The 10,658-nt window shown below is 48.1% G+C and overlaps 1 protein-coding gene across 3 annotated transcripts; it reads right to left on the minus strand.

The window, feature by feature from the left end:
• Positions 1 to 256: 256 nt before the first annotated feature.
• On the minus strand, positions 257 to 6,698 carry TET2 (tetraspanin2). Of its 3 annotated transcripts, XM_087535285.1 has the most exons (3): positions 5,773 to 6,682; positions 1,976 to 2,195; positions 1,304 to 1,527 (listed from the first exon to the last, which is right to left on the minus strand). In XM_087535285.1, the coding sequence occupies exons 1-3, from the start codon at positions 6,280 to 6,282 to the stop codon at positions 1,514 to 1,516; spliced, it is 744 nt and encodes a 247-aa protein (XP_087391411.1). In that variant the 5' UTR covers positions 6,283 to 6,682; the 3' UTR covers positions 1,304 to 1,513. The 3 variants fall into 3 exon arrangements, with proteins under 3 accessions (XP_087391410.1, XP_087391411.1, XP_048551332.1); XM_087535284.1 differs by lacking the exon at positions 1,976 to 2,195 and having other exon boundaries at positions 257 to 1,527; positions 5,773 to 6,698; XM_048695375.2 differs by lacking the exons at positions 1,304 to 1,527; positions 1,976 to 2,195 and adding an exon at positions 4,525 to 5,116 and having other exon boundaries at positions 5,773 to 6,638.
• Between the last annotated feature and the right edge of the window lie 3,960 nt (positions 6,699 to 10,658).

Below are 10,658 nucleotides of genomic sequence, written 5' to 3' on the forward strand. Positions count from 1 at the left end.
ATGTAATGGATGGTATGTGTGGCAGAAAATGCCTGAATGTTGAATTTATATTATATGAAGATCAATTGGCAGCATTGTATTCACTCTGTATTGTTTTATTTGTGTGCACTTTCTTTCTTGACAACAACAAGATCAAATTGACATAATTACACATGAAGAAAGTCTGCAGTTTGACAAGAATTTGGCAGCAACATGTATAATAGAAATTTTGGCAACAAATTGACATGAACATATATAAAATAAATTTGACAGCAAGTTGACATCAACATGAAGCTCTCCAATTTGACAGCAAGTTGACAGCAGCATATATAAGAGATATTTGCCAGGAAAGAAACATAGTTCAGTGCACATATTTCATTTCCAGAAATTTGACAAGAAAGAAACATAGTTCAATGCACATAGATCTAAAGTGAAAGCAAAAGGCAACCACAGGTTCACATATTAGCACTTGTAGCTATCAAATACAATTACTGAAGATCTTATCCAGTACTAGGAAAACATCTTTAGTAATTGCCACTTGCATAGAAATAATCCCCCCATGCTCCAGTAATTACTCCAGTTCCTCTTCCAATTCCTCTCCCTGCTGCTCTTCCAGTTCCTCTCCCTGATGCTCTTCCACTTCCTCTCCTTGATGCTCTTCCACTTCCTCTCCCAGCAGATGTGCTTCCCTCTGGATTAATGCTTCTGGGAGGTCTGAACCTTGATGGTGCAGTTTGAGAGCTTGATGTACCAGCTTGAGAGCTAGCTGCAGCTGTAGTTCTTGCAGCTTGGGTAGTAGATGGAGTTGTAGTTCTTGGAACTTGAGAGCTTGCTGGAGGTGTAGATCTTGATGCATCAGTCTGTGCTTGCTGCAAACAAAATATACCAATGAACAGATCAAAACTAGTCATGGTTTTGCATAGTTCAGAACCTTGAGAGCCTTGGTAAAGAGCCTTGGGAAAGAGCATCAACTCTGATATTGTGCTTCACAGGGCTGCTTATAATTTCAGTAACCACACCACCTTCATTAGGAACCAGGATATGTTCCAAAATGTCTTGCTCTGGTACTGCATTAACTGCCTGCACATTGCCTTGAACAATATCTTCTTCTTCTGCAGTGATAACAGCATCTGGTTCATCATCATTGTCCATCAGATCATCCAATTCATCTTCAAAATCAGAGCCACTAGCATCTTCTTCTGGCTCATCTTGTTCACCATTATACTCAACATATATGTCAGCAACCCCTGCATCAGTAATGTGCTCTGACATTTGCATGCAACCTTCATCAGTATGCAGAAACAATAATCCATTTACTAACTGTCTCCCGGGCATGAGAAAATATATCTTCATATTATCTTTCACAGTCAAATGATCAGCTAAAAATCCTTTTAGCTCTGGCAGTGATAACGTATCCCTCTCAAGCACTGACATTGCAGTATCTCCCCCAACATAATCAAGGGATGGACCAATGCGGATGAACTCTCCCCCATAATGAAACCTGACATTCAAAACATCTACTGGATCCATGATTTCAGAGAGCAAAGCCTACACAGTGCATTATTTACATTCAATCAGTACACTTCAAATTCAGAAAAAAATTACATTCAGAAAGCTACTGTACAATTAACACACACATTCAGTGCTGCCCTAAGATGAAGCTACTGTACAATAAACACAAATAAAGCTGCTGCAGAACCAACCTACTACAGAGCATACATGATTTAGTTCTACTAAATTCAGATGCCCTAAGATGAATTGACACCTTCAGGCAACACAACTACAAAACTGTTAAAAAGCTATAAAATTGATGAAACTTACAATGCATATCATGTATCAGTCCATGAATAAGTATAGCCCCCAAAACATGAGATTAAACGGGCAACAAAATCCCCCCCAAAACCCCACCTTTCACCCCCTGTAAAACCCTAAACCTAACTCGGGGAGGGAAGCAAAAAACACCACAGATGATTCACGTATGAACACAACGACACACCTGCTACTTTGCCGCCGACGTGGTCGTCGGAGGTCGCCGCGATCATCCGCTCAGCGTCGCCATTGCCGCCGTGGGAGAAGGCGATGCGTCGGGAGAGAAGGGGATTGGGAGGGCGAGTGTGCGAGGACCGGAACGAGCTGGTCCGGCTCAACCACTTAGCATCTCCAGCGCCCGAGCGGGACCCACAAGTCAGCAATCCCATCCTCCCCCCGTTTGGATACTGCAACAAGGGCGAAAACGACCGGGATTAGAGAGTTGGGGTGTGGATTTCAGGGATTTGGAGTTTGGGGTTTAAAACAGACGAGCCGTACGAGTTCAGGGTTTAAAATAGACTTTACTCAATAGTTTGTAATCCAAATCAAATCCAGTCCAAACCGTACATCCATAAGTTCACCGGTCAAACCAAACCAATCCAAATTATATCTACTATAATCCAAACCAAACCAAACTGCTCGTGTTTTTAAGCCAAACCAATCCAGCTCATTCCACAAATACAGTTTGAGCCTACAGTTTCAAACTATGGACATGTGCACATACTCACGTGGATACCTGTTGATGTATCTTCTCTCTGAATGTGCACATTAGCACGTGGAAGCTGATAGTACAATGGCGAAGCCACGGACCTCCGGTCTTCGAACTGATATGACCTCCGATGCCCTATGAAGAACCGCCGGCCATGGACGCATTGTGCACACTGAGCCGAGCTGTGGCGGCAGCTCCCCTTACTGTGCACTGTGGCGTACGGCCCTGCAGCAATGGCGGAGGAGGGTCCGCGTGCGAATAGAGCATGGCACTTTGCGATGGCATGTCGTGGACGTGCGCGAGGGCACGATGGTGCTACCAGTTCACCTCAGAGCTTCGCAGCGGCCAGAGCACGAGCGGCCAGTGTGGTTTCTCGTTTGCGTGGCCGACCACCACGCCGAGCCTTGCCGGTATGCCGAATAGATCAGAATGGCCGTGGTGAACCTCGCATACCAAGGAATCGGTCAGCGATCCCTTTAATCGACAGCACGGTCACCGTCGTTCCTCGCCTCAGGTGACCAGTCACCGCCACAATTATCGATCTGCTCTTCCGCCATGTCTCGACCCTCATCCTCTGCGCTCTCGGTCCATGGAGGTCCCCTGCAGGCTTCTCTGCTCTCGCTGACGTGCTGGGGGCATAGCACACGCGGACGAGGATGGAAGCAGAGGGAGAGGAAGGTGATGGCCGGAGCTCCAGCCGATGGCAGCGATGGCCTGGAGACCCTAACCCAGTTGCTAGATTTGGTCTCCGTCTATGGGTCGAAGCTGTTTGAGACTGATCGGTCTCTATTTATATTGTACCCCCGTGGACAGCACTGCCGTGGGTGCACCCTGCACCTCCTACTCCTGCTGCCGTCTGCTGCAGCAAGCCGTCGCCTCGTCTCCCCTCCTTTCTCCAGTTTTCCCTCTCCCCGCCTCCTTTCTGACAGGAGCCCAAATGCCATGAATTCGCCTAGGAAATCGTGCTCCGGCCTTAATCTTCGTCACCGGCGACCCCCTTCCTCACCACCCGTCTCTGAATCCTCCCCAGCCCCTGCCGTGTACGGATCCGTTCGCTGCAAGCTCTAGCCGCCGCCGCCGTTCTGCAGATTGCGGGTTGAATAGACGAAAATACAGGGTCATGTTTGTAAATTCGAAACGGTTTTTTGACTTACTAAAACCGGTAGTGCGGGTTGATTTCACGGAACTATATGGGGTTTTTTGTAAATATGCGTGACGGACCACCAGAAGCATTAGGTGCTTTATTATTAGGGAAAGATTAAAGGGAATAGGTATTCTTGGTTTGGTTCAGTCCAACTATTAAAGGGAATATATTTTTTTTTGGTTTGGTTCAGTCCTTTTCATTTCGATGGGCCTTTTATGGGTTTCATAGAGTCCGCAAAAATAATTAGGTCAAAATAAATTAACATTGCAGGAATTTAAACATGACCTCCTATCTGGATCTTTGATGCAACAACCTATGCGTCATTCACATTTACTAAATTCCAACTCGCTCTAAATATATGAGTGACAGTCCTCATGTTTAAGCAAATGAGCTAATTAAAGAAAAGATTATGGACTTAAATAAAATATTTAAACGGATGTGGCTAATTAAAAAGGATTATGGGTAAACCGATGGAATAATTAAAAGAAACATTGTGGTCTTAATAAATAGAATTTTCAAATAGATGAGGCTAATTAAAGGAAGGACTTGAGGTAAAAAGGTAGGATAGTTAAAAGAAAGGATCTGTATGCTTCAATGTGTGGGGATATTAACTTAGAAAAGAAAGGATTTGATTCCCGACTAAAACGGGTGAAGACGTCACGGTAACTAAAGGAAGGATTATACTTAGATGGAATCAGTGGGAGATTATGCCCAACAAAGAAAGTATGAACACGGCTAAATTGCATAGTATTTTTTATATTCATTTTGTAGAAGGAGCGTTGCAACATTTTTTTTCATAATGAATCCGATGCTGTGGGACGTTATACTTGCATAAAACATCGATTTTTCCCGTTGCAATGCACGGGCAACCAAACCAGTCCGATAATGGGTAAAGCCCAGACCAAACCAAATTAGTTTAGAAGCTTAGCCATTTTCATCCAATCCAAAGGCAGACTGTATGAAAACTAAACTGAAACTGTAGTTCCAGTCCAAACTATTCCCAGGTCGACATGAGAGTGAAACTTCTTTCAGGGAGAGAGACTGGACACTGACAGTACAACCTTACTTACCACTACATAATCTACACTGGTTCATAATCATACTAGTACACAATGTCAGCATATACTAGAACTCCTCCCTTGGGGATACGTGCATCAGCATCAGGTGTTGTTGCTCCACTTGTAGCGGCGGAAGAGGTCCTCGGTCTGCGCGTTCTTGAAGGCGCTGCAGCCGATGACGTAGACGACGAGGAGCGCGACGGTGGCGGCGACGAGCGCCACGTTGGCCCGGCGCCACTGGTCGCGCAGGGTGCCCAGCATGCCGGCCTTGCAGGAGTCGCACCAGTAGCAGAGCTGCCGCGGGTCGTTGCTCCACGCGCCGCAGTCCGCGTCCGCCGCCGGGGTCGCCGGGCTCGCCCACGCCGTCGGGGACACGTACGCGTACCCGCACGCCGTCGGCGGCTTGCAGCAGCCGGACTGCACGCACGGCGACAACCAGAGAGTAAGTCCGGAGCAAGCGGTTACGCAAGGGGACAAGAATGAGCGCATGCAGCGTGTCTGCGTGAGCTGGTTAGCAAATTTGGTTGCATCATGCACATGGAAGCTTCGATCGCCTCTTATTGGTAATCATATACTAGGATAAGCCAAATTACACGCTTGCGTGCGCTGACCCACATTTCTATGCCGATCTATTCTCACATGTAGTACTCCTAGATAGCACCATCTTCGCTTCAAGTTCAATTACAGCTCTTTCTTCTACAAGCTTACTAGTGGTGCTCACATGGACAGGACCTACCTGCACTTGCACGCTAAGCCCCCAAAATCATCAGCCTACCTGGCATTGATTCGATTTTAGACCATTTGCACACAAGGAACAAGATGAATCTCACACGATGCAGTCCGCCAATGGATGTGTATAATTTAGTCCTGCTTTCTTCCATAGAGCCCACACAGTGTTTGTTCGCTGATGATTCGATTCCTATTGGCACTAACTAGCACCCACTTCAGATTAGAATCCCTGGAATGGGCGCGCTGCGGCCCTCGATTTACCGATTAATACTACAATGCGGGCAATGAACGTGATTACTCGTGAAAATTGGAGCAGTTAACATCAGTAATTTAATCAGTAGTACCTGGAGAGGGGAGAGGTCGGACTGGTAGAACTGCTCGGGGGCGATGAAGAAGGCGGTCTCCATGGTGAGCTTCTTGCAGGTGTCCGAGGCGGCGAGGCACGCCCGGATCCCCTCCCACCGCCGCGGGTCCCCGGCGACGTACCCGCGCATCCAGCCGGAGAAGCCCTCGAGGCGGTACTCGCGGTAGGCGCGGCCGGGCACGTCGTACGCGCCGGAGCCGTGGGTGACGGCAAAGGCGAAGACGAGGAGCGCCAGGAGGAGCGTGATGAGGGCCGCCATGGCGAAGAGGTAGGCGGCCAGCAGGCCCTGGCGGTTCCAGTAGGCGCCGACGAAGCCGGCGAGGGCGACGAGGAGGAGGAGCCCGCCGAGGATGGCCACGGGCCAGCGCGCCAGCCGCGCGCACTCGGCGCCCTGCTTGGACGCGAACCAGAGGCCCGTGGCCACCACCGGGATGGTGCAGATTAGGGCCAGGAAGTTGAGGCACGCCGTGATGTTGTTGCTCACGGCCATGGCCGCGGCGCGGGCGGACTCGCCGACGGAGCGAGCGAGAGTGGGAGTGAGAGTGCGAGCAGTGGAGTGAAGCGAGTCTGTGACTGGAAAGGAGGGAGACTTTTCTTGTTCGCCCTTGTGCAATTTCCAGGGTATTGTGTTGCACCTGCAGAGAAGGTGTGAAGTGAAATGGAGGACACGGGCACACGCTGCTCACTCAGGCAGCCCGCGGTGAGGCGCGTCTTGGATGATGTACCGATGAGATGGCGGAGGTCGGCACCGGCAGCTTCCGTGGACGCACCCGCACGTGTCGTGTCGCCGTGCTGCGTCCGCCGGTGAGAGGAGAGAAGGCGGCGCCGATGCCACTGATTGACACCGTCGGGCGTGCTGCTACAGAAAATCTGGACGTGCTGGCGTGCCGACTTCGTTTCATCGGGGACGGGAAGGCCGCAAATCCATCCCGGCGGGGTGAGGTGCGCTTCGGCCGACATGGCTTTTCAGCTGAACTTGAAAAAAAAATTAGCTATCTTTCGGGCGTTTGAATGGATTCGTAAGTCACGGGGTGCAACTGCTGGAAGACGACGTACAATCGATTTAAATGACGGTTTAATAATAGAATCGGTGTTTCGTCATCGTGTTGCCGGCAGTGGCATTTTAATCTTTTGTTTTGAGTTAGCTTGTGAACTTGCCCCAACCCTAGGCCGTCGCCGGCCTCCTCCCTCTTCCCTCCGATCTCGCCTCCATTGGAGACAGCCGCCGGCAAGCCCGCGCTGAGCCGAGGAAGGTGGCGGCAAGGCTAGTTGCTTTTGGCTCGGGCGAAGGGCTTGGCGATCCGGGGTGCCGGCCCGGTCGAGGTGGGTGGCGCCGGACCTATGACAGTCGGCGGCTGTGGGTGCGTGACCGGTCTTCCTCGACTTGCTTGGGCAGCAGGGATCCGGTGGTTGGAGCTCGCGACGGCCGGGCTTTCCGTCGGTCGGCCGTCAGATCCAGATCGACCTTCACCAATGTCATCTCCTTCATCCTCTCTTGTTCGATCTGTGCTTCGGCGTGGTCTGCTCGCCAGATCCAGGTGGTGGGCGGCGTTTTGGTGGTGGAGCTTTAGGGACCAGGGGAAACCCTTGGTCGTCGTCGGCGGCCAAAATGACGCCGCCGCCGCGGCGTCGAACCACTCCTTGGAGGCTTCGTTGAGGTATCCATTCCCCCCCCCCCCACCCATCCTCCCTGCATCTAGGGGAACCCTTTGGTCCTGCTTTAGGACGACGGCGGCGTTACGGCGTCGTTCCCCTTCCTGGAGGCATCGTCCTTGGACCGCAGGGTGGATGCCATGTTCGGGTGGGTTGGTGGCTGTAGTGGCGGCTCTATTCTCCGATGGGTGCTCTGCTGCTTGTTAATGTTGGTTGCTTTGGATGACGAAGACCTTGACGGATCAAGCACATTTCTTAGACTAGCCACAGTGGGAGTAATTTCAGCAGTAACATCAAGTCCAACTCAACAAATTTGCTTATGTGGTAATGAGTTAATGAGGAGAGAGGTAGTTGTAGTAACTTAACTAGTTACTGCAACATCACATGTCCCAATGCAATATGAGTCTATAACCTGATAAATGAAGCTTTGCATGTTACCACGCTTATGTTATTATCCACTATGAAGGTAGTAATATAGTCTAGGGATATGTGTATGTTACTTTCCATTGTGGCTAGTCTTATGTTAGATATTGGTAGCTGCTTGTAGGGCTGGAATTCGATCCGAGTCAAGCCAGCTCGGCTCGACTCGCTAGCTCGAATCGACTTGTTATTACCTAAAGCTCGGCTCGACTCGTTATTCTTCGAGTTCGAGTCGATTCGAGCCGAGTCATGAGCTACTCATTTAGCTCACGAGTTTCGAGCTTTTTTTTCCAGCCCTAGCTGCTTGTGTTGTCTTTGGTCATTGCGCTATTCTGCTTGCATCATGTACCTGCCGCCTCAGGTTGTTCTGCCTCAGCTTCTTTCTTTTCTTGTTTGATGTTCCTTGTAAGTGGTTGATCGTTGTAATCCTGGAATGTTGATGGCTTTGTTAATTCAAAGTCGGGCTAGGTTTGAGCGTTCTCTCGGGCTCGGTCAATGTCTTTTCTCTAAAAAGCTTGTGAACTTAATATGAACTTCATATTTTGTTGCTACTTTATTTAATAAAATAGTTGTATGCATGGCTATGCACATGCCGAGGGTAATCCTCTTTTTCAAGAAAAAAAAGCTAAACTTGAAAGGCCCATCAGCCACGCGCGAGCTATATCTTGCTTACTCTGAGATATATGCTAAGGTACTTGCTAGTGTGGAGTGGGAACAAAAATATCCGTTGGTGTCAGTTCATGCGATGCAGAGAGCGATCTCGGATCATACACCACTCTTTTTAGATTCGGGAGAGGCTACCCATGTTGCAAACAAAAATATCTTCTCCTTCGAGCAAAGTTGGTTTGAGCGAGAAGGATTTATGGAGATGATTGCACGCGAATGGGCTAAGCCGGTTACGGGCAGGACACATGTCGAGAGATGGCAGAATAAGATTAGACATCTCCGACAATTTCTGAGAGGATGGGCCAGGAATGAGAGTGGGATATATAAGCAGAAAAAAGAACGTCTAACTCAACTCATTGAGGCACTAGATGTAAAGGCTGAAACCACTCTTCTTTCTGTTAATGAGCATCGAACTAAGTCCGAGGCTAAGCAAGGCCTGCGTGCTCTCCTGAGAGAGGAGGAACTCAAGTGGGCGTTGCGTGCGAAAACACTTAAGATTGTCCAAGGGGACGACAACACGCAGTTTTTCCATATGGTTGCAAATGGTAAACATAGGAAGAAGAAGATCATATAGCTTGAACAGGACGAGGGGACATAGTGGGGCATGAAAATCTGAAAGCATATATTTCCAACTATTATAAAAGCCTTTTTGGACATCCGAATAATTCCACGGTGGCTCTTGATGAGTCTGTGATTGATGATATACCTCAATTACAGGCAGCGGAGAACGATGTTCTCTCTGCACCGTTTACTGAAAAAGAAGTTCATCTGGCCATAACTCAAATGAAGTCGAATAAAGCACCGGGACCAGATGGGTTTCCAGCTGAATTCTATAAGAAATGTTGGCATATCATTAAACATGATCGTATGCCTATGTTTCAAGATTTTTTTATGGCCATTTAGAGTTGTTTCATCTCAACTTTGGTACAATAACATTATTACCTAAGAAGAATGAGGCGGTCCGGATAGAACAATTCAGACCCATTTGCCTGCTGAATGTGAGTTTGAAAATTTTCACAAAGGTAGGAACCAATAGATTGACACAAATTGCTCACTCAGTGGTTCAACCTAGTCAGACAGCTTTCATGCCTGGACGGCACATACTCGAAGGAGTGGTTGTCCTACATGAAACACTTCCTGAGATTCACTCAAAGAAACTAGACGGGGTTATCTTAAAAGTGGATTTCAAGAAGGCTTATGATAAAGTAAAATGGCCTTTTCTTCAGCAGGCAATGCGCATGAAGGGTTTTAGTGAAACCTGGAGGCACCAGGTGGATACTCAAGTCCAGAAAGGTAGTGTCAGAATTAAGGTGAATGATGAAATCAACCACTACTTCCAGACGCATAAGGGGTTGAGACAAGGGGATTCCATGTCACCTCTTCTGTTCAATATTGTGGCAGATATGTTGGCCGTCATTATTGGCAGGGCCAAGCAACATGGCCATGTAGAGGGTCTAGTTTCTCATCTGGTTGATGGAGGGGTGTCCATTCTACAATATGCTGATGAAACTATTCTTTTCATGGAACATGACATGGCTAAGGCACGTAACATGAAACTTATCTTATGTCTATTCAAACAATTGTCTGGCTTAAAAAACAATTTTCATAAGAGCGAGGTGTTCTATTTTGGGAAGGCCAAAGACGAGGAACATACGTACAGACAATTGTTTGGATGCGAACTAGGTGCTTTACCATCCAGTTACTTGGGTATTCCGATTCATCACCGTAAACTATCCAATAAAGAATGGAAATGTATCGAAGAACTAATTGAAAAAAAACTCAGCTGCTGGAAGGGCAAGCTGATGTCATATGGAGGTCGACTATTTTTGATTAACTCAGTATTGACCAGCATGCCAATGTTTTTTACTTTCATTCTTCGAAATTCCGAAAGGAGTCCGAAAGCGACTTGATTTCTTTAGATCTCGTTTCTTTTGGCAGTCTGATGAGGCCAAGAGGAAATACCGTCTCACGCGATGGGATATCCTTTGTCGACCTAAAGACCAAGGGGGCCTCGGTATTGAGAACTTGGAGATTAAGAATAAATGCCTTATGAGAAAATGGTTGTACAGGTTAGAGACAGAGCCGGAGGGCATGTGGTCTCAAATCCTGCGCAATAAGTATTTGCAC

This window comes from Triticum urartu, chromosome 7A (genome assembly GCF_056163025.1).
Source record: "Triticum urartu cultivar PI428250 chromosome 7A, HENAU_Tu73, whole genome shotgun sequence".
Lineage (NCBI taxonomy): Eukaryota > Viridiplantae > Streptophyta > Magnoliopsida > Poales > Poaceae > Triticum > Triticum urartu.

Coding starts and splice junctions, on each gene's coding strand:
- TET2 (XM_087535284.1), bottom strand. CDS start 6,282: ATGGCCGTGAGCAACAACATCACGGCGTGCCTCAACTTCCTGGCCCTA. Junction 1,528..5,772: donor CCGACCTCTCCCCTCTCCAG/GTACTACTGATT, acceptor TGCACTGTGTAG/GCTTTGCTCTCTGAAATCAT.